At 34.4% G+C, this 25,057-nt stretch overlaps 1 protein-coding gene across 4 annotated transcripts in view; it reads left to right on the top strand.

Annotated features, from left to right (window-relative positions):
- The window catches only part of PTPRZ1 (protein tyrosine phosphatase receptor type Z1), a gene marked incomplete at both ends in the record, with an annotated part of 173,093 nt that overhangs the window by 87,979 nt on the left and 60,057 nt on the right, over window positions 1–25,057 (top strand). For all 4 annotated transcript variants that reach the window (XM_080701724.1, XM_080701725.1, XM_080701726.1 and 1 more), the window contains 7 exons: window positions 667–762; window positions 1,186–1,252; window positions 6,265–6,422; window positions 6,566–6,716; window positions 17,253–17,437; window positions 18,177–18,303; window positions 24,680–24,726. In XM_080701724.1, the coding sequence (XP_080557850.1) occupies window positions 667–762; window positions 1,186–1,252; window positions 6,265–6,422; window positions 6,566–6,716; window positions 17,253–17,437; window positions 18,177–18,303; window positions 24,680–24,726 (831 nt within the window). The remainder of the gene's footprint in view (window positions 1–666; window positions 763–1,185; window positions 1,253–6,264; window positions 6,423–6,565; window positions 6,717–17,252; window positions 17,438–18,176; window positions 18,304–24,679; window positions 24,727–25,057) is intronic.

Genomic DNA, 25,057 nt, shown 5'->3' on the forward strand with positions numbered 1-25,057 from the left:
GATAATAAATGCAGTTATGTATACTTGAAAAGTATTTAGAAAATATACAGAATAAAGAATTGTACAAAGGCTAGCAATTACAAGTACACACGGGTGACACATACTTGTAATCCCAGCATTTGCTAGGCAGAGACCAGAGGATCACAGTTTGTGGACAGCCTCAGCTACTTGGAGAGGCCCTTCAACTCAGTGAAACCCTGTTGTAAAAATAGAGACTAAAAAATAGGGCTGAGTGTGTAGCTCAGAGGTACAGTGCCCCTGGGTTCCATTCCTACTACCACAAAAAAAAAAAAAAAGGATTTTACAGTTTATGGAATTTTTATTATTTATTTATATATTTATTTATTTATTTATTTATTTATTTATTTATTTATTTATTTTGGTGGTACTGGGGTTCCTGGAAGTCCTTCTACCTCTGGGATACACTCCCAGACCTATTTTTATATTATTTGGAAATAGGGTCTCCTAAACCAGCGCGCGTGGCTGGCTTCGAACCTGCGCGATCCTCCTGTCTCTGCCTCCCAAGCGCGGGGATTACAAGCGTGCGCCACCACGCTTGGCTATGGAATTTTTAAAAAGAATGTATTGGTCAGTCATTTTATTGAGTCTCTTTGGTGACTTTGTGAAGCCTTTGTATATAATGCAATTATCCTTTAACATTTACAGATGCAAATCTACTGCTTTGATATGGACCGATTTTCAAGTTTTGAGGAAGCAGTAAAAGGAAAAGGGAGATTACGAGCTTTATCCATTCTATTTGAGGTAATCGTTATATGTAGATTAAGAACTTACTTAATTCCTTCTTTTAATAGCATGAGATGTATGTATAAAATATCAAGGCATACTTTGTTACAAATAGAGGTGCTCATACTCTAGTGACTGGTAGTCATTTTAAAAACATGACGGCTTGGCTGGTATATTTAAAGGGGACTGGTATTCATTAATGGGGTGGGTTTCTAAAAGCTGGAGTAAACTATTCTATAAGCTCATACATTTTCTTATTGGTATTTCCAAAGTGTCACAATTAAAAAGTAACTGTGAATCATAGCATTTACCATTTTACTTTTCTTGGTACAAGATGTGAGTTACCCGGTTATCTTTTATTTGTTTTTACCTTCCTGTGGAGGAAAAAAAGTGTGTGTTTGGAACAATTCCTATTTTCAGAATATTATTTTTCTATAACAGATTGGAATAGAAGACAATTTGGATTACAAAGCGATTATTGATGGAGCTGAGACGGTTAGTCGTTTTGGTAAGCTACGTGGATAAATATATTTCTTCAAGACTCTACTTGAGTGCATCTAAATTTTTACAATATGGCAAAAAAAAAAATCACTGGTTCCAGAAAATGAAAAGGAATATAATTTTAAAGAGGCTCAATCACCCACTTTTCACACTTGATGATTGACACATTTCTCACTAAATGACAGGGATCATTTGTCAGAAAAAATATATAAAATCATAAAATATTAATGTAAGTAGAAAGTTGAAGTTTTCTAAATTTATTTTTGAAAATAATCTAATTACATTTTGCATTTAAGATGTGCAATGTGTGTCTCTTCTGCCTCTCCATTGCACATGCCCTTAAAGACTCTTCAAATATGAAACCAAATCATATATCACAGAAATCATATTTTAAAGTGAAGAAGAAATGGTTACTTGAGTTAAAATTTATTCCCTAGAGGTGGTTGTGGTGATAATGATGATGGTGGTGGTGGTGGAGGTGGTGGTGGTGGTGGTGGTGGTGTGTGTGTGTGTGTGTGTGTGTGTGCGCGTGTGTGTGTGCATGTGTGTTGTAAATGCTTTGCTTCACTAGCGTGAGGAGATACTTCCTTTTTTCAGGAAGGCAAATGTTCACCAAGAGCAAGATGCATTCTGCTTTGCTCTTGTTCTGTGTCGCATAAATTTTGTAATTTGCCACAGCAAACACTTTTGACAATATTGGCAGTAGACTGTAAGCTATCAATATTGTTACTTATTTTTACTAAGCATTCACACAAATGGTATTAATGCTGCCCTGGGTTATCAATAAAATGAGGATTATTCCTCTCTGGGAAGCTGCAAAATTTGAAATCAGAAACAGGGCTCATACAGATCCTTTTTTTGAAAACAAAAGCCTGGCCTAGGATTGATTCATCTTTGTCAATTACATATAAGGATCAGAATTGACTGAACTTTTCAGAAGTCAGGAACAGGGGAACTCCAGCAGCGCAGCTTTCTTTTTTCTTTTTTTTTTTTTTTAAAAAGTGTAATCAAATGCAAAATGAAGCCTACATCTCCCTCCAGCCAACAGACTGCAAAATTTAGCACCGAGTTTCATAAGCCACACTTAATTTCCCTCTCATTGCCTCCGAAAGTGGATTCTATCCGACTGAAAGGAGGCAGCTAGTTTAAATTCCAACACTTAAAATGTATAAAATATGAGTTCTGAATATCCCTGTGCTTTTCGGTAGCAGTCTGTAGGGAAAAAAGAAGCAGTGTTAGCACTGGGTTGTTACCCCTCAAGTGTATAACTGTGGGACCTACTCCACTTTCTCCACATTGTTTTTCTTTTTTTTTCTTTTGGTACTGGGGTTTGATACCCAGTATTTCTATCTCTAAGCTACACCCCCAGCCCTATTTTTATTTTAAAAGAGTCTCCCTAAGTTACTGAGAGCCTCACTAAGTTGCTTGAGGCTGTCCTCAAACCTGTGATCCTCCTGTCTCAGCTCCCCCAGAATTGGGATAACAGGTGTACACCACCACACCCTTCAACTCTTCAACTTTTTTCAAGGTCTCTTCAGTTATTTCTGGAGACTTCTGGGAGCTGCCCTAAGAACAAATTTACTTAAGTCATTTGACTACTGGCCAAAGATCTAAGGTCACTAAGAACCTTAGGTTCTTAGTATCTACTATCTGCAAACCAACAAGCAGGCCATTTCATCGGAGCCACTACTGCCCATGATACTTATCTCCCTAAGATTACTGATTCCATATTAGCATTGTTCTGCTGACATCCTGCCTCTTTATTTGGGAGCAGAACTAAAGGTTTTTCAGTCTGGCTAGACTTCTCTCCATCTCTCTTTAGTCTTGTCTAGATACCTGTGCACCAACTTCCCACTGCCTCTTTTACCAAAAATTAACATATTTCATATCTACAGACGTCTCCAGAAGATATTTAATATTTCTGTGCACCCATTAAGGTTGCTAAGGCTAGTCATTTGACAGCTGGTAATCTATTCACAAAATTTGTTCCCCTGAACTAAGGAGATTTATATTAGTTATGTTTCAGGACATATATGAAATGCTTACCAATTGGATTTGAATGTTTATTCGATATAATGTGTTCAAATTAAATAAATTACGTACTCCTAATGTTAATGATTTCTATTTCGGTAATCCTGGAATTAAATATAGCCCTATTTCAGAGTCCAGAAAATCCTCTGATGCCCAGTAAACTGAAGGCTACCTAATGCAGGCTTTCAGCATTGCTACCAAGAACCATGAGGCTGAAAGGCAGTTCTTGTCTTTAAACAGAGACTTTGGAAATGCAGTCAAATCTCTAAATCCTGCCCCATATTATCCTTATAATGTGAATTATCCAAAAAACAGCACTTCTCAACAACCATTCAGATTAGAAAATACTTCTTACCTTAACGTAGGCTGGTTACTTATTTCCTCCTTTCCTCTCTAAGAGACAAATCCCATTTCACTTTCCTTCCATCACCTCCCTCTTTCATAATCTTACTTCCACCATACCTGCTCTATGGTAGGCATTATTCTCTTCATAAAGCAGAGAAATAGCGATTTTTGCAGTGATCTAAAGATAATACATTAATATTCTCCAAGAAGAGCACATGAGAGAGAGAGAGAGAGAGAGAGAGAGAGAGAGAGAGAGAGAGAGAGCACTATAGACAATAGTGTTGAAATCTTTCCAGTTGCAAAAAGGAAAAACACCCAGGTAACATTATCAGTGATTCTCAAGTAGGAGTTCTCAACAGAATGACTTATAGTGCTTTAGTAATCACTAAAAAATGTCATAAATTTGTATATGCTAAAAGCCTCACAAGCAGTTTTGGTATGGCCCACATGAATATTATTGTCCTAAGTAAAAGAAGTTGGTTTGAAGTAGCTGCTCTCCCTGGTGCTTGACCATGTTGTGGTCTTTGTCTTTTTCTCCCTGTGTTTTTCTCCATCTTTCTCCCTCCACCTGTCACCCTCTCCAGGGAAAGATCTGATCAGTTGGTTGGCTACTTGCCAACACAAGTTTGATTGAATGGTGATTGTGTGAATGAATGATAAGCTCAAATAAAGCAGTGTTGATTCAGATGTGATTCTTTCTTGTACACTCTTGAGTCGAAGTTCCTGATTTTTCTCTAAGCCACAAAAGCAAACACCAGAACCCAGTTTTCTCCAAAAATTATGGAAAGGACTGCTGTTTTTGAAAGTTTTATAACTAGGACAGAAGGTTAGGAGAAAGCCGAGAGTGGTGGCGCACACCTGTAATCTCAGTACTTGGCAGGCTGAGATAGGAGGATCATGGGTTCTTAGCCAGCCTCAGCTACTTAGTGAGGCCTTATTTCAAAATAAAGAATAAAAATAGTACTGGGGATGTAGCTCAAAGTAGAATGTCCATAAGTGCAGTCCCCAGTACCGTTAAATAAAAAGCATATGAATAGAAGAATATGTGGACAAACAGTGTAAAATTGTTTACAGATTCATGAGAGAAACTAGATGATTGCTTTGCTTATGAGGTTCAGATCTAGAAGAATGGATTCTATCTTGGGAAGAAAAAGGAAAATTTGAAACTCTATTTTCTCTTTTTTTCCTTCTTCAGTCCCTCCTCCTTTAATCTCTCCCAATTTTAAGAATAAAATATAATTTTAATATATACAATAGTTAAAATAATAATGTAGAAAATATTAAATATAAGACATAATACCATAATTAATTGTGATATAATTATAACAATACTATTATAGTTAATAAATATATATAGATATATATAGAGAGACATTATATATAAAATGTCTAGATTATGATTTCCAGCCTATTTTTATGCACCTGTATCAATTTCATGAAAATACTCACAAAACTGAAAACTTGGGATTTAATAGGCTAATATAAATTTTGTCTTCAGCAAAAAAGGAACAAATAAAAAGGTTACTTAACTATAAAACAATGAGATATTATAAACATGAATCTGAAACTGAAAAATATTCACAGATTAAATATTCTTCTCAGTTCCTGTGAATTTAGAAATTTGAAGTCTTATTATCTTAACATTGGAGGACAGAAGGATATATTTTAGAAATCCTTTTTAATATAGATATTTTATGCTTCATTTATCAGATTGACTTGTAAGTATTGGATATTTAATTGTCATTTGAAGTCATATTGATTTAAATTTTATTTTCTGATATTTGTTCCTGGTGGATAGCAATGCAACTGATTTTTGTGTTGGTTGTATATGCTGTGATTTTGCTTAGTTTATTTAAATCTTATAGTCTAAAATTTTATTCAGTATTTTAAATGCGAAATTATTTTTTTGTGATACTTGGGATGGTACCCAGGCATTCTAACTTTGAGCTACACTCCCAGCCCTATTTTTTATTCTTTATTTTGAACAGGGTCTCAATGAGTTACAAAGGGCCTCACTAAGTAGCCAAGGCTGTCTGAGAACCATGATCCTCCTGTCTCAGCCTCCTAAATGCTGAGATTATAAGTGAGCATAAATATGTTATTTTGAAATTGTCTTCACATAATTTATTCCTATGCAATCATTCTGAGTTTTGTTTCTTTTTCTTACATGGTAACACTGGCTCAGTCCTACAAATAGAAATACTACTAGCAAGACATCCTTGTTTCTTTATTTCTAGGGGAGAAGTTTTCAATAAGCATCCTTAAATATGATGTTTATTATAGGCTTTATGAGCCAATCTTTATCAGAATAAGGTGTTTCTTTTTTTCTTTCCATGAATTGGAATTGAATTTTATCAATGGCATTATCATGTGTATTCAACAAATGTTTCTTAATTTTTAACATAAAGTATTCTCTTTAGCACCATGTTGCAAAAATATAACATCTAACTTTACAGTATATATATTTAAGACAATTTGAGATATGCCAGATTCATCACCATTTTAGATATATCTCAAATGTTCTTAAAATTTTCAGTTTTGACTAAATACATAATATTACATGTGTCTCTGTTTCGTGGAATCATTGAATAGCTAAGTTCTAGAGTTGGGATTCCATTTGAGATATATATTATTGCTTTTTAGGGAAGCAGGCTGCTTTAGATCCATTCATTTTGCTGAACCTTCTACCAAACTCAACTGACAAGTATTATATTTACAATGGCTCCTTGACATCTCCTCCATGCACAGACACCGTCGAATGGATTGTTTTTAAAGATACAGTGAGCATCTCTGAAAGCCAGGTAACCTTGGAAATTCATATAAATGAAGACATTTGAAGAAATTTAAAAAGAATTATTCTCCTGCTTTACTCCAGAGTCTGTTTTAAAGTATTTTGCTCTTGCCTTTGAGGCAGATATATTAAATTATTTGGTCTTCTTTCCAGTTGGCAGTATTTTGTGAAGTTCTTACTATGCAACAGTCTGGTTACGTCATGTTGATGGACTACTTACAAAACAATTTTCGAGAACAGCAGTACAAGTTCTCTAGGCAAGTGTTTTCCTCATACACTGGGAAGGAAGAGATTCATGAAGCAGGTAGGTATTGAACTGTAGTTTTTTCTACAACTGTCGTGGTTTCAGTGCAGATTGGCATAGTGGAAAAATAGACAGGACTTAGAGTTTTAGAAATATCTGAATTACTTTTAAAGCTTTAGGTTAGGTATTTAACTTCCTTGAATCTCAGTTACCAAATCTATAGAATAGAAAAATTCATTCTCCCATTTTATAGATGAGAAAAACTGAGGGATTTTTCTAAAACACATAGTAGTAAGTGGACAAGCCACACACACACACACACACACACACACACACACCTCCAAATTCACTTTACAGAATCTTCCTGGGCTAAGAGAGATAAGAGAGAAGTGAATTAAAGGCTGAGGTGTTCAGAGCTTGGGGACATCATTTCTGCAGGGGTAATCAAGGGACCTCCATGGGAGAACCACATTTGAACTGAATCTTGACTCACGATTTGGGTTTCTAAGTGCTCATTCTTGTATTTCCAGCCCCGGAGAAAGAGCCTCACACCTAATAGGTATTAAAAAAAAAAGTCAATCTTCTTCCCAGCTTTCTTCTCTGGAGGGAAAAATGTTTTCTTTGTAAGATCCAGCCTGTGGGGATGAAGCCAGGGATGGAAGGTTGGAGGATGGAGTCTCAAGAGTGACCTCTATACCTTATAAAGCTGACATAACAGTCAGAAGCCTTTAAAAGTGTCCAGAGGATGCAATCAGATGCATCTGCTGATTTGTCCCTTTTCACTTATACTGAGGCTCTATTGGATCATTAGAAAACTAGTCGAAATAGTCTTTGCTTTGGGGACGGAAAGCCTTTCCAAGTCAATGGTTTTCTTTTATCTCAGCCCTGCGCTGTATTTTTTGCCATGCATATTATTAATTTAATAAACAACTCCTTTTGAATATTAAAACAGCATACTTGCATTTTTCTAGTGTATTATTTGTGAGAATTGCTTTTCTTTAACAAAAATAGAGATCAAGACAACAGTGGTGGATAGCTACATTTAATGTGACATTAAGTTTCAAATTAAATTGCCCTGAAAAGTGAGGTAATTCAATTATAATTCTACTAGCAATACCAAATACCATAATCTCTTATATGATTATTACCAATTAATTATAAGCAATAAATTAACTACATCCTTTTGCAAAATACAGTAGACTTAATAACAAAATACACAAACATAGTTCCTTTTTGCCATGTACCTTTATCAATTATGTTTTATTAAACTCTTTAATGGCTCTTCATTTCTTTTAGGATAAGGTCCAAACTTCCATTATATGGTAGGTCCTATGTAGTGCTGACCAGTCTTGGTGCTTACCCTCCCCAACTACCTTCTCTCATACTAAATTTCATGAGGTCTCCTGAAGATGGAAGACCACATCGTGCCAGGTCACATTTAAAATGCCATGTTGTCATAGTGGGATGTTCTTCCCTGTTGGCTTAACTTCCTTGCTTCTTCCTCCCTCTTCAAGACTCAAGTAGGTCATTGCACCCATGGGGAGACCATCTTGGATTCTGCCCAGACACCACCAAGATTGGCTATTGCCCAAGAATAAGGCTTTGTGCTCAAGGAGGCTCCATACCCACAGAGTTCAAGGGAAAGGATTCTCATCTGTTCTTCTGCAATGGGCCCAGGAATTCCTATGTTCTGTGCTTCCAGACTTTGTAGCAATTACCATTGTATCTCTCAATGAGCTCCAGGATTGGAGAAACTAGCTCATTTCTCTATTCACTTTCATTGTTGAGCTAAAGCAAAGCTTTCACTTGATAGTCACTGCATGTCTAAAAGAATCCATTTCCTTATAATAAAAATGTATCAGACTATGGTCATGGGTGCTTCCTGCACTCTTGAATGTGTAAACCTATATATGTCATTCTGCAATTAATGCAGGTTGTCATTTTTTTCACAGTTAAGTGTTAAAGGCTCAAAGTGATAATAATAATAACAGATGTCATAATATCTGCCATGCACTGTGTGACTTTACCAGGCTTTGAACCACAGAGTATTTTATTTAAGCTTCAAATCATTCATTTTGAGAAATTGGACTCATTTTTCTCCTATTACATTTCAGGAAGCCTATATTAAGTGGCTTACATAAGTTTATACAACTGGAATGTCAACATGTGAGCCCAGGGGTCTCTTACTTGAAAGCTTTCCAGCTTTCTCTCCACTCTTCTGTTTATTTATTTATTTATTTATTTATTTATGATTTTTGTGATATAGGGGGTAGAACTCAGGGGCATTGTGCCTCTGATATAAATTCTTGGTCCTATTTATTCTTTTATTTTAAAACAGGGTCTCACTAGTTTGCAGAGGGCCTAAGTTGCTGAGGCTGGCCATGAATCTGCAATCTTCCTGGCTCAGCCTCCCAAGTACTGGGATTACAGGTGTGTACCACCACATCTGGCTCCACTATGCTTTATACTTATAAAAGAACATAATTTCAGCTTAATTTTAAAAATCAATGACCTTAAAATTAAAATTTAAAAATAAATGATATTGACTTTGGACCACCTTGTTTAACATAGCAATAACACTTTTTTGTGGGGGTGGGGTGGGGATGGAACCCAGGGGCATTTGACTTCTGAGCCACATCCCCTACCCTATTTTTTATTCTTTATTTTGAAACTGGGTCTCACTGATTTGCAAAGGGCCTCACTAAGTAACTGAGGCTTTCCTCGAACTGCGATCCTCCGGTCTCAGCCTCCTGAATGCTGGGATTACAAGGGTGCACCACCACACCCGGCAGCAATAACACTTTCTAAACAACTTGGGTCTTTTGAGTTACATAAATCTATTATTGGCCTTTTCTAAAGGAAGGTAAGTAATTTTATCAAGTGGAGTTTGTGGGACCCAGTCTTATTCTCAAAGACACATGTGCATATTATCATAAAAATTTCCATCCCTGCAGCGATACTATTATGAGTCAGAGTAGTAATAATGATAACCTGTTTGTGATTTGGCTCTATGATAATTAAAATGTCACTACTAAGTAGAAATAAAGCTGTGTAAAACAGAATAATTGATCTAAATTGAAGGAATTTACAAGTACAGAACTTAAAAAGTCAATTTTATAATAAAAATATTCACTCATGGGCAGGTTGGGCTGTGTACCCAATCCTAGACTCACTGTTTCCCAATTTTCTCAAGAAGTCCAGCCCTATTTTTTATTCTTCATAGTAGCTGAGACTGGCCATGAACCTGTGATCCTCCTGCCTTAGCCTCCCAAGCATGTGCCACCACTCCCAGCTAAGATGTATGTCTTTGTGAACATCCATTCTTATTCTAAAATTAGTTAAAAAGGAATAGAACTCTTGCAGTCTCTGTTGCTGGATCCCAGAGTGCCACCCTAGTTTACAGTTTTCACATCCTATAAGGTGGAAGAATTAGGTTGGCCCTCAGTCCCTCAAACGTGCCTACCTCCTATAAAATAGTAATTATCAGCCAGGCATAGGGGTGCATGCCTATAATCCTAATACTTGAGAGGCTGAGACAGGAGGATCACAGGTTCAAGACCAACCCCAGCAATTTAGCAGGACTCTCAGCATCTTCAAAACAAAAAATATATGAAGGACTGGCTGGGGGTGTAGCTCAGAGGATGAATGCCCCTGGGTTCAATCCCTGGCACCACACAAAACATTAATTCATTCATATGCCACTACTCAACACAAGGCCATCCTTATTCTCTGTTGCTGAAATTCATCCTTTCTGATGAACCATCACAGTTTCTTACCTGCAGGTATCTCCCTATTTTTTTTCTTGCCTTGCTTCTGAGGTGTTTATGAACCTCCTTTACTTTCTTGGTAGGTCTCTCTTTCTGATTGATCTTGGTATTACCTGTAGCACCTGATAAAGTACCTGACCCACAGCAAGAGCTCTCTGACCCCTTGATGAATGAGGAACAATTGAATAAATTAAAGAGTTGGCCGAGGCTTACTTATTACTTAACCTTTGGGGTTAAGGAGAGCACGTGTGTCACTGACAATGAGCACAGAGGGAAAAGTGGCTTTGGGTTTCTAGGCAGGTCAAAGACAAGTTCTTCTTTGCTGAGTACCCTTTGAATAATTAAACATTTTTCAAAGCCTTCAAAAGAACAGATCACAGCATTCAATTCATGTTCATAATTAAAGATGGTTCCAGGAAAAGAACGATTCTAATTTTAAAAGCATAATACCAGTGTCATGATAAAATTGTTTATGAGTAGTTTCCTCACTGATGGAGAAAAAGAAATGGCTTCATACAGTTCACTTTCTTCATTTAGACTCTGAAAATATTCAGTTAAAATTACCGTATTCAATAATAATGAACATTTAGTGTATCAAAGTTATGATCAGTAATTTTGCATTCTGTTCATACTAAAATCACAACAAAAAGTCAGCTACTTGCTTTTTATTTGCAATCAGAAGAGGAAGCTGGAAATCTATTTAGAATTTCTGAGTTTTGTTCACAAACTGAATCCATTCTTGCTTTTTCCTTCATGAGTATTTGCATTCAGTAAAATAAGAAAATTCAAAATGGTTTCAATACAGGATTGTCACGAAGCTTAAATGAGTTAAAGTTTGCAAAGCATTACGGTTGCTTGGACACCGTGTGCTCCTGATTTAAAACTAATACTAGCCGGACGTAGCGGTGCTTGTTTGTGATCCCAGTACTTGGGAGGCTGAGATGGGAGGATCACAGGTTTGAGAACAACCTCAACAAGTAGTGAGACTGTCATTAACCTGATAAGATCCTGTTTCCAAATAAGAAATAAAATTGGGCTGGGGTGTAGCTTGAAAGTAGAATGCCTCTGGATTCAATCCCTAGTTCCACAAAAAAAAGGAAAGAAAAGGAAAAAAGAAACCAAAGAAACTATGGATCACTATTTAATTTCTTCATGTTTGAAGGCATTTAAAAATAAGTTGTGGGATAGAATGATAGGTGTATTTAAAATTTTATTTGCTAGCACTGTAATATATTTTATGCAATTTTTAAAAAAAGCAATGAAATGTGAAATGTTCAAGGTATAGTAACATGATAGGAGTATCTTTATAGCATGAAGCATTTGAGCTACAAGAAATTTTCTACCATTTCCTGAAAAAATGTCACGATGAATTATACATTAGTAGACTTACCTTCACGAAGGTCAATAGTTGTAAATAACACCTATTAAGGTCACATGAATCTAAATGCTATATTTGGACTATATTCAGAAAAGTGAAACAAAGATTATTTACTTTTTAGATTATGTATTACAAATTGAAGTGTTGAGGAAACTACTCTTGTTTTCAGGAAAAGATTGTGAAGTAGGTGCAATTTGCAAGAGCTCTTATCTAAAGTGAATGATGTAGCCATTCAGAACTGCAAACCAGGGATAAAACTTTTCCAGTTTATTATATATTTAACACCTGTATCAATGTTTACAGTGTTTTATTAAGATCAGCTCTTCTGAACAGGAATCACAACCTTGAAAGTTATCTTCTGAGTCCATATTATTTGAGATTGTTTCATACTAGTTAACAAAGTACCTTCCATCACTTTTTTAAAAGAGGCTCAGAAGTCACAGATACAGATGTGGTGGGTTTCAGAGTATACACTCAAAGTATTTTGTTGTAAACTGTGTCAGCTATACAGAATTTCAAGTCAGTGGGAAATAGCTGAGTCAAACCTAGTGTAGACTCAGGCAATTATAACATTTTTCTCTGCCACTCCCCAACAACCACCTCCCTGTTTTTTCCTGTTCACCCACATTTTTAGCCATTATGCATGGAGCTCAGGCAGCACCTTCTCCTTCAAGGCCAACTTCCCTTCCACCAGCGCAAGTGAAGCCAAATGGGACTCATTACTCTTTTGCCCATCCAACATGGGTGACTTTCTTGATTAGTGATGATTAGTCACAGCCAAGAAATTTATCTGGATGTCTCCTTCTTTCTTTTCTTTTTTACATTTTTCTCTGCTTTTTTCCCCTTTTGCTCTCATGATAGTCATTGCTTTGCTTGTTGAGCTTACTTTCTTTTCCTTTTTTTCTTTCTTAATTTAGTACTGGGGATTGAACCCAGGAGCATTCTCCCTCTGAGTTAAACCCCCAGCCCTATTTTATTTTTATTTTGAAACAGAGTCTCTCTGGGTTGATGAGAGTCTCACTAAGTTGCTGAGGTTGTCCTGGAATTTCAATCCTCCTGTCTCAGACTCCCAGGTACTTGGATTACAGGCATGCTCCACTATGACCAACTCTTGTTAATCTTTTGGTACTTTTTCCATGAGTCCTGTGCCTATTTACTAGATATTCTTTCTTCAGAGATGTTTCAGAGTATACACTCAAAGTATTTTGTTGTTACTTCAATTTGTAATACATAATCTAAAAAGTAAATAATCTTTGTTTCACTTTTCTGAATATAGTCCAAATATAGCATTTAGATTCATGTGACCTTAACAAGTGTTATTTACAACTATTGACCTTCATGAAGGTAAGTCTACTAATGTATAATTCATCATGACATAAAGGCTAAATGATAAGCCACAGCACCCAATGCCAGCTAAACATCTATGAAGCTGTATGAACTCAAGTGAGAATTGTGTGACTTTGAGAAGAACAGCCTAATTTGGTCCAAGTAGCAGATTTTTTTTTACAAGTGTATTGTGCATTTCTTTATACACAGAGCCCAGAATTTAGAAACTTAAGTAACTCATGACATATTGGCATTTACTGAATTAAGGTTTAGAAAATTGTCACAGCCTAAAGATGAGGACAGCACCTTCTGCATTTCTCTGTCAGGAGTGCCTAGAATTAAGCAGAAGAGAGTGGACGTTAAAAATGCTTTCAAGCCAGGACATTAATAGTTCCTAATAAAGGAGACTTTGTGGAGAAGATCCTTTGCAGCTGTATGGAACGGAGCCCATTCTTGAATTCTGTGTGGATTGACCTAGGCCCCAGCATGTGTCAGAACCTGGCTCAGAGCCAGAGGCCTACAAGAACTAGTTCTCTTTCTTGGCCTGTGTTTTCTAAAGAATTAATTGCTGCCTGGTATGGTGGTGCACACCTGTAATCCTGGTACTTGGGAAGCTGAGACAGGAAGATGTCAGGCTTGTGACCAGCTGTAGCAACTTAAGTGAAGTCCTTGGCAACTTAGTGAGACCCTGTTTCACTAACAACCAGAGGTAGAACCCAGAAGTGGAACACCCTTGGGTTCAATCCCTAGTACCAAAAGAAAAAAGAGAACAAAAATTGAATTCCTCTGACTCAGATCACATGTAGCTTGTGGAAGTTGTGGAGAGAATCAGGATGTGAGATGTGATCCTGAAGAAGGAAATGAGACCTCAGAAGACTTTCAAACTCCTCATTATCAAGGACATTGTACTATTGTTGCTATTTTATTCTAAGATAACTTGCAGTTAGTGTTTCTGTAGTTGGTGTTTCTGTAGTTGGTGTTTATGTAGTTGATATCAATCTGGAAAACCCTTCTTGATTTGCAGGTAATGTGCTTGATAGAGTATGTGTTCTTCAAATAAGATAGATATATTTCAATAGGAAACTTAAAGTAAACCCCAAAAATTTACTATATAGTACCTGCTCTATTAACATCATTACCCAGGTTTATGTTTGAAAATCAAGTAGTATATTCTTTGGCAAGATCATTCACGATAGTTGGAAATTTTTCCTTGAAGACATTTGAAAACACATATATTCTCCCTTTATCCTGTATTTTAACAAAAAAAGTAAGATTTAGCTGCACATTTATGATATATTAATAAATTATTTGTTATCAATGAGAAAGGAATGTTTGTAAAATATTTTTCTAATTAAAATGTTAGCTCAAAAAACTATCAAACTCTTAAGGACTGATAAGGAAGAAAGCAAAGGAATGAGAACCAAGTGTCAAGAAAATACATTTTTCTTCAAGTCCTTACTTGATTTGAAGGCCGATCCTTCAAATTTGGAGTATCTTCTTATTGCTACTATTATGACAAGATAAACATAGAAATACAATCAAAGTAGTTTGTACCAGGTCAGAAGTCCTCTGAATATTTTTCAACTAATACATTTTTGGTACTGGGGATTGAACCCAAGGGTATTCCACCTCTGGGTTCTATCTCTGGTTTTTAGTGAAACAAAAATATATTTTTGGGTACTGGGAATTGAACCCAGGTGCACTCTACCTCTGAGCTATATCCCCAGACTATTTATTTATTTATTTATTTATTTATTTATTTATTTATTTATTTATTTATTTATTTAGAAACAGGGCCTGGCTAAGATGTTGAAGGTCTCACTAAATTCCTGAGGCTGACCTCAAATCTGTAATCCTCCTATGTCAATCTCCCAGGTTCTGGGATTAAAGGCATGTACCACTGCACCCACCTTTTATACTAGTATTTTATATTTTTTCATGAGATTTTTATGTTTTTTGTGCATGCATAAGGCAAATTTTTAAGTCGTTTCATCTTGAAATACAGAGTTCACTTTAAATTATCCCACTTCCTAAAAAGTGGGATTCACTTAAAGAAGACACAATCAATAAATTATATTGTCCAGTATTATTTGATACCTTCTTAAAAAATGTGTTTGGGGTTCATTAAAAGCAAGAAGAATGAGGCAATCTTGTTTCTCCAGTGATAAAGTTTATGAGACTAGTTTACTTTTTTATCGTTTTGGTCTTCTGCCATCTGGTGGACATTAGCAGAAGTATCACAAGGTGACAAATTATACCATGTAAATGTCTAAATTAAAAGATATTTTCTTAGTCTCAATCCATGGGTATTGTTTTTATTTTGGCAATAGAAGAATTGTTCTTTTATTCTTAAAGAAATCTCTCTCTTTAAACCATCCTTAAAAACAACATCACAGGTTTGCAGTGAAAAAGTCTGTTTCTAACTCTTATACAATTGTCCCTGGGTTTATTTAAAGTATATATATTTATATTTTTATGAATCATTCCTATATTATTGCGTTCACAGATAATGTGTGCTAAAATTCTAATTCTAAAGACTGCATATAAAATTGTCAATTCATATGGTCAATTGTTGGTTGTGGGTGCCCTCCTGTGTTCATGAAATAAACTATAGGCTAGCAGTGAATTTTTGCCCACCGTTCTGAAAATCACTGTAATAATTGTAATGGCTTTATGGCTGGCTTAGGGAAACTTTTATTTCAAAGCTTCTCTAATAGCAAAATGCTCATTAATGAACCATGTTTTATCATTGAAATTCTCCAAATCCTGAACTAAATATATTTGTCAGGTAACAAAGACAAATAGACACCACGATCTTGAAAATTTCCTATGTTCATTTATTTCCAAAACGAATTGTGTGCCAAAGAGCTTCAAGACTGTGTCCTAGGCAAGAGAGAAAGAGCTATAGCTCATGTGCTTATAATATAGAGAAACTAAGCTGAGTGTAGGGGCGCACGCTTGTAATCACAGCGCTTGGGAGGCTGAGACAGGAGGATCACACAGGTTCGAAGCCAGCCTCAGCTACTTAGGCTCTCAGCAACTTAGTGATACCCTGTTTCCAAGTAAAATATAAAGTAGGTCTGAGAGTATAGCCTGGAGGTAGAAAAGCCCCTGGGTTCCACCCCCAGTACCACACACACACACACACCAAAAAATAGAGGAACTAATACATTCATGATATCATTTATGAACATATACAAAGAACACAATAATCATGGTCAAAACAAAACCAGACAATTTATAAAAACAGATGGGCTCAGTAGATTTTGAAGCATTCATGATAAAGGAAGTAGCATTTGATCAAGAAATCCCCGGATCTGAGAGGTAAAACTCAGAGAGTGACAGCAAGGAAGGAAGTAACATTTTTGCTAAGGTCTATGCCCCTTAATTCTTGCAGAGTTTTTATTACTTATTTTTTTATTTTTTATAAGTGGAACATATTGAAAATGGTGTACATTTAGATTGTACTTTGTGCCCTTGCTTCCCCATTTCCCTTCCCCCTTCCAATAAAGAGTTTCCTGGTTAACCATGTTATATTTATACTATTACACATATTCGTATGTAGCTCCTCCATTGAACAACCTCAGCTTTCTTCCTCTCCTATCCTTGCAGTTTAATCCCCAAAGCTTTATGTTAATAGGATTAAGGGGGTTAAAACTTAATCTGACTATAGTATTTGGAGGGAAGGGCCTTTGGGAAGTGATTATATTAGATTAGGTCATGGAGACCCTCTTTTGAACCCTGGCGACTATTAGGACAGGGAGAGTTCATGCAGATATACAAATACATACACACTAATGCCATGATGTGATGTAGCCAGAGGGGCCCTGGACAGAGCCTGTACCTTGCTATTTAGACTTCCAGCCTCCAAAACTATGAGCCAAAGTAAACCTCTTTTCTTTATAAAAATGACCTTCTTTGTGTATTTTGTTGTAATAATGAAAATCTAGGGAAATTTTAAATATGGAAAATGACATAATCAAAGGCTCCATGATGCCAAAATATAGCTTTATACCTTAATCAAAATAAAATACAACAAACTATTTGACAGAATGTTTCATTTACTAAAGTACTAGCAGCCAACGGTTGTATTAATAACAGCTACCTTTTTTCCCCTCTCTGAAGTTTGTAGTTCAGAACCAGAAAATGTGCAGGCTGACCCAGAAAATTATACCAGTCTCCTTGTTACATGGGAAAGACCCCGAGTCGTTTATGATACCATGATTGAGAAGTTTGCAGTTCTGTACCAGCAGCTGGAGGGAGAAGACCAAACCAAGCATGAATTTCTGACAGATGGCTATCAAGATTTGGTAACTATAAGATCAATTTGTTTTCTGTATGATAACGTTTTAGATTCGTTTTCAAGGTAAGAACTTACAAATGCTTGTATATTGTTACTCTCAGTCACTTAAGACTTTGTGTGAACGGCTCCCATAGGAAACAGAAGCTGTCCTAATTGTGTCAAAAATTGTACTGAATTACAGGAAGGTCATGAGCTTATCAGCAACCTTATATAAGAGCAGATACATATTTACTAAAAAACTTAACTGGAAATCATCTAGTATCTTCTTACAATAAAGAGGCTAGAGAACAGTTAATATCCCAGTTCAGATCTCACAGTTGTGGAAAGAATTCGGCTTAGAATTTTAGCACCCTGATACATGATGTGTTGTTTCCTCATCATATTATCCCAGCTCAGAGAAAACAAAATAGGAGACTCCCAAGTCTTTTTCTTTGCTTCAGATTTCTAGGTGATAGCTGTGACATAATCATTGGGTCAAAACTTTGGGGATGTAACAAGACAAGTGATTCTTACCCAAATATTTATTTTTAAAACTGAATCTAAAAACCTAGCTCCTCAATATTTTCATAATTCAGAATTATTACAAATTCAACTCAATAGCATTACATAAACTTTTTAGGTTGTTAAAATATAAGTCTTTTTCACTGAAAATGATATAAAAGGTTATTTGTAGGTCAGTTGGTCCAGTATATTAGTCATCGTATGAGAATAGGACATTTGAATAATTACTAACATCTCTCTTTTAGGGTGCTATTCTCAATAACTTACTGCCCAACATGAGTTATGTCCTTCAAATAGTAGCCATATGCACTAATGGCTTGTATGGAAAATATAGTGACCAGCTGATAGTGGACATGCCTACGGATAGCACTGGTAAGTGCTTCCCTGTTATGACTCTTGCATTCTAAATCAGTGAGGCCATTTAAGTACTAGATACATTGCTGCTTTCTTCTGACTTTGTATTATTTTTTCCAGAGGGCAAAATAATTTCCTCTTAAGTCTCCTTCTTTCTCTTAAGTCACCAAGTACTTTAGGGAGACAGGGGACCTGTTTAAGTCGATCTGGTGTAGGTCAATCAGTAAATTGATTCTTAATATTGACTTTTCCATTTGTAAAATAAGAACAACAAAATATATCTATAATGTTTGTAATGGTCAAGTGCAAATTGCTTTTTGAATATTGAAACTGTTGCCTTACATAATTAAGAATTGGTTTCATTTGTGTTTATTTCCTTTTTCAGCCCCCAAAATAACCTGTAGTAAGTATAAACATGATCCTAAGATCATGTGAGGTACTTTGAAATATCTATATGAAGCATCTCCACAGTTTATCTTAGATGTTTTTATACACTTTCTATAATTTGGTCAATGGATAATTTTCTCTTCATTGATTGCCCCTACTATTTCACAAAAAACAAAACAAAACAAAATAGTTCTTGATTGTGTTTTATTTGCATGCATCTTTTCTTAGTATTGTAGGGAAGTCTTTTGATCTTAAAGCATATGCAATAACTGAATCAAGTGCTTACTATTTAATATGACAATTTACAAATTTGTTTAATTAGCTTTTCTTTTGTTAGTATATACAGCGAAAGTAGTATATATACATATAATGTCCATGTGTATGCACATGCCTATTTATATATATGCATATATATGTACATAACTACAAATATTCCTTGATATTCCCTATCATGAATCTACTTAGAATGTTTACAAGTTTTATGTAGATTAACAGTTAGAAATTATCTTAATTATAGTATATTTCAGATGTATGTGCAGAAGGAAAAGTGATGTGCATAGCCTTGCCTTTGTTGTCTAAATGTTGTAGAAAAGATTTTAATCCATTAATTTTTTTCAGTTTTTAAATTAAAAAAATGTTCACTGATCTCCTTGCCAGAGTTGTTCTAACTTGTTACTTTTTAAGTTAAAGAATATATGTAAGACCATTAAATGTTATAATAGGTATCTCTCCAAATGACAGACCATAAAACTTACCAACACATCTCCTGTAGATATTGCTAGGTAAAGATAATTACTACTATCATAATGGTGATATAGTTCTTTAATATTTCTTTTGACCTGCCTCAAGGCCTAAATGCAACCATCTTTTCTATTGCCTTTATTTAGCATTATTTTTCAAAATCAGGTGTTTTTTAAATGAAAGGTGAGCTCTAAAATCTTAATGAAATGTGAATATCAAAGTGACTAACTGTGATTTTACCTATACCACATCATGCTAACTCATTGAGTGGCAATGCTTCCCAAAATTTCCCATATTGACCTAGCCAGAAAATGACATCATTAATATTACAGCATTGACCATATTGACCAATATGTGAATGAACTAAAATATGGCATGTAAAAATATCTCTCATTTATGCATTTTAGTATGAATTATAATGAACATGTCCACTTAATTTTACTACATTGATTTCATCATTCTGTACATGAAACAATTTCCTAGAAGTTTATAAAAATTACATTAAGCTATTTACTTTACACTTTCTTACTCTAGTCACTATGCCAGTTTCCAGCTTTATGACTACTTTTGTTCTTTTTTTATTTTTACAAGCTTATTGCATATGTATAGATCAAATATCTATTTTCTATAGAAGTAATTTCTGAGTGAATTTTTAGACTGAATCTATAGTGACACATTTGTATTGCATTGTTTGTAACATTTTTGCATTTGTATAAATTTATACAAATAAATATTATAACTTAATTTCTGTTTATTCAAAGGATCTGGACATTATTGAACATTATTATAATAAGATGCTAGCTTGGACACAAGATTTAATCTCCATGGATATTCTGTTTCTTTAAAGTATTTTGCACAATAATGAAGTTTTTTAGTAAAAAATGATATTTGACTTGTTGTTTTAAAATGATATGCCTCTTAAAAACCCAGACTTATGAACTTACAGAGACTATTCCTTAACTATTTTTATCAAAACTTTCTTTATCAAAATCCAGTTTACCCAAGGTGTGGAATTCTCCTATTCTTTATAGAGAAAACATTAGTCCTCTTAGAATTTATACTTTCTGTTATTAAAGGCTGCTTTGCATTTCAATATATATGTTTACCATTTAACAGGGAAATGACATTTCTTAAATATTATTTCTATGGTATGCATATTGCAGTAAAGGTCTTGACAGTAATATGACCTGTGATTGGTAAAGCAGATTTGCTGCCTACAAGATTAGTGAGTTTTATTATTTATGTGGCTAATATAGAAACTTCTAAATTTACTGCTTATTTTATAGTTTTCATTATTACCATTTCCATTAACTATTATGTTCCATTACCTTGGTAACATTATAATACATTCTATTGAGTTATTCTATTATTATTTAGGATGAGCTGTTTTCTAAATACTGGATTGCTTTTTGCTTTTGTTAACAAGAAGTAAAGGAGGTAATTTATAATTGCCCTCATTCTTTCATAGTTTTCAAAATTTTTAACCAATATCTTTGGAGGAGTACTCAGTCTTCCCAATTGTGCATTGCACTTGCTTTATTGTACATTTAAATTGATAATTTGGTTGCTTTATTATTTGTACATATTCACTATACTTGTAACTGTGTACAGTGTTATAAACAAAAACTAATGTCCATTAAATATTATTTCAAATTTTTATTTTAGAATAAATGCATAATTTATGCTCAAAAAGCAAATCTTTCAAGAAAGCATTTTTATTAAGAAGTATATATTCATTTTAAAATATATTTTAGAAAATTATAATTGTGAGTAATTCATAAAATATATTTATCTCATTGCAACTCAAATAAATTGTGTTTATTTAGGTATATGTTTTAAGATCTTGATAACTTATATGTGTTTAATTTAAATGCATGACAAATTAACATTGTCCCCATTACTGTGTGCTTTTCGGTTGTATAGAGTTGTCTTGTTAAATTGCTGTATGTTTGTCCTTATTCCACATGTCCCATCCCATGCTCTTGATGTTAGTGTGGAATGATATTTAAAGTCATAATTTGAAGCAATTGCTGTTCTCATTGCTTTTACTTTTTGCACTGTGAAGTTTTGCTTACCATCAAAGAATTAAATAAGCTTTACTTGTCAACCTACATCAGTGTTGCTTTTTTGCATTATAAAATATTAATGTGTACTAAAATGCTACTTTTAAAAGAAATCTAATATTACATGTGCTTCAAAATTGCCTCTGCATAAGTCTATAGCCTTTTTCAGTTGTTGAACAAATGTGAATTTTAAGTGTTCACTCAAAAAAAAAAAATACCACAACAGATACTGATAATCTTTACTATCAGATGTTTTTCCAGCCTTCTTGAAATATTTTGCTGAAGTAAGAATTTATAAACCAGTATAATTTTTAAACTCTTTAATATATCAGGAGTTCCTGATACAGGCCATTGGGTACCAAAATATCATTTAGTATTGGTAAGGAAATTTTCAGGCTAAGGGGAATCCAGTGTGAGGCCTGGTGCCAATCAGCAGAGGTAGACCTTGTGTATTAAGGTCTTGAAGTTTTAGACCCAGAATTTTGACTTCAGAATCTAATGGGGGAAACAGTCTTCCAGCATTATTTCATTTTGGCATTGTTCTAAAGAAGCTCAACAGAAGATTTCTGGATTATGGGTAGTGAAAGTATTGAAGTTTTCCAGGGAAACCTCAAAATTTCAGTCAATTCAAATGATCTGAATCCAACTAGAAACCAGAATGAATGTGTATTTAGTACTTCAAAATGAATGTGTATTTAGTACTACGAAGACTACCACTCTGGACTAATTACCATGAAGGGTATATTGGAACCCAGCATTACGTGGGTTCATATATGTAGCCCTCAAATCTAAGAAGTCTCAAAGAAAATGTCTTACTTTTTATTGCAGTAAAGAGCCAACTCAATGATAGCAGAAGCCACTGATTGTCTTATGGGGTTGTGATTGGATTAAAAGCCTACATTTTTATTTATAGGAACTATAGTGCATGTAGTTAATTTATGCTCTAGTAAAAGGGTAAAAATAAATCAAATGGAACACACAGTAAGACTGTTGAAGAAAAGGACATTTGACCTGATGCTGATAAGTAAGAATAATGACTTTGATCATTAAAAATAAGTATTCAAATGAAATCCGGCCACATTTTTATATTTTAGAACATTTTATGCATGCTGAAAAAATCAGTGATTGTTAAGATTTTTTGCAGTCTCTTAAGAGAAAAAAAAAACTATAGTATGTTTATCACTAACAAATATTTAATTATGATTTGTATTATTATCATTAAAATATTTTAAAGGTACATGAAACGGAACAGCTATATTTTGAAGTATTTCCAGTAAAACTTTGTATTTTCTCATGTACTGAATTTGAAGATTTTTACCTGAATAAGCTTCTTTCTCTAGTTGTAGTTCTTAGAAAATCATATTATTTGCATCTTATTGTTAAATTCACATATATTGATTTTCCTGATGATTACAAAAATTCCAATGTTTGAGACAATTGAAATCACTTTGGTTTGTAAGCATTAAGGATAAAGAGCATGAAAAACAATTAGAAATTATTTTATAGGGACACATATACAAAAAGAAAAACACTAATGATTCAAATAAAAGTGCAAACTTTTTATGATTAGTTTTAACAAGAAAACAGTGAGAAATATAATTTAAGGCTGTGATTATTTCTAGTGAATGTTTTTATTTTTATAGCATGGAAAATTGTTCAGGGTAAGTAACTTTGAAATACTTATGTTTACAGGAGTATTAATTTTATCTAAATTTTGATAACTGGGTACACTTGCAAATTTTACTTCAATGCCCTTCTAAATATAATTTATGTATAGAATTATCTTTTCATTTTATTAATACCTAAACACTTTCTGATAAAAAGAAACTCAAGAAGGTCTATGTTGGAAAGCAAGCCTATGTGTGATAAATATTTAATGTTTAGTTTCATTATGCCTTGAATTTTCTATAGAATACATATTTTCTTTGAGTACGGGAAAAGGCATAAAATAAAGAACAAAAGCAGTATCAAAATAGTTCAGAACAGGCAGAGTGTGGGGTGCAGGCTTGTAATCCAAGTAATTGGGATGGTGGGACAGGAGGATCTCAGGTTCACAGCCAGTCTTAGCTATTTATTAAGGCCCACTGCTACTTAGTGAGACTCTGTTTCAAAATAAATAATTAAAAAATAGGGCTGGGGGTGTAGCTTAGAGGTAGAATGACCCTGGGTTCAATCCCTAGTACTGGGGGGAGGGGAAAATAGTTAAGAGCAGAACATAAACTCTGGAGATGAAGCGAGATTAAGTAAAGGCATACAATAATAGGACCATCAGTATGAGGATGTTTTTAAGGCCTCATAGTTACCCTGTCTACCACTTTCCTAATGACCCAGGTAGCTCAGTTGAAGACTAAGAAATATTCTCTGACCACCAAGAGTTTTACAGTGTGGCTACATTCCTTTTCAGAAAGAGAATATCTCTCTATCTTTCCTAACATTTACTAGTAGTTCTTATTTTAGCAATGAGATATTCAAAGCCCAGAAATACTTTGATATTTTAATTTTGGTTGGTCAGGAAGAACAAACTTTAGTGAATCTGCTTATCAAATTCTTTGCATAGACAGCATCAACTGAGTTTCTTCCAGAAAATGCATAGGGAGCCTTCTGATCAGTTTTTCCTACTGTCAACCTAGGCTGGAACCTTCTGGAAAACCATCCCCATTTTACCTGGAGTGAAACTCCATACAAATAAGCTTAAGCCCAAATCTGAATAGTAAAAAAGAATTGACCCACAGTCACAAGAACTTAAGGAAGAGGTAGCTAAATAAATCCTACCAATTCTCCAGAAAATCTCTGCCATTTCTCCAACTATGTTTTTATCAGCCCTGCTAAGGGTAAAAGTAACTTCAGTGATGAAAGATTATTTGAGTTTATTTACCTTCAGTTACCTCATTCTTTTTCTCTACCCTCATTTACCTTTTTCATCTTAAGCTTCAGGACTTGGGGTTGTAGTAGGGAAATGGAGTGGAAGATATAGACCAAGGTTGTGAACACAGTTACATGTAAGTTTGTGTGGTGTTGTATTATGTAGTGTTCAGTAATGTTGAAAACTAAGATTGGAAATTTATATTTCTTTGAAGAGATCCTATATTTTCAAAGCTAGCATTATTTTTATTGTTTTATTTCTCTCTTTTTAGCTAAAGGTAAACCCATAAGGCTGAAATGGTTGAATAAAAATTTTAATAACATTGTTTTTAATTTTGTAGAACTTGACCTTTTTTCTGAATTAATTGAAACTGAAGAAATAATCAAGGTATGATAGCCGCTTTCATCTTGATATGTTCTAAAATTAAAGTCAATTTTGAGTTATAGTTTAGAAATTAGATATTACTGTGTCAATAAAACCTAATGATAAGCATGACTCGAAAAGAAAGTGAAGGATATGTGTGTGGTTTGTATATAGTTTTCTTCCCAAAAAAGGTGATAGAAAAAAGGAGATGAGAGAGATGAGTAGCATTGTTTTAGTGAAAGTTTCATGGAAATCTACATAGCTTATGGTGGGGTGTGATAAAATGTGTGGAAGTATAAGCAGAGAAAAAGAGTCAACGTATTGTGGAGTCCATAGAGATGACAAGATCAAATAG

This window comes from Muscardinus avellanarius, assembly GCF_963383645.1.
Source record: "Muscardinus avellanarius genome assembly, chromosome: 9".
Lineage (NCBI taxonomy): Eukaryota > Metazoa > Chordata > Mammalia > Rodentia > Gliridae > Muscardinus > Muscardinus avellanarius.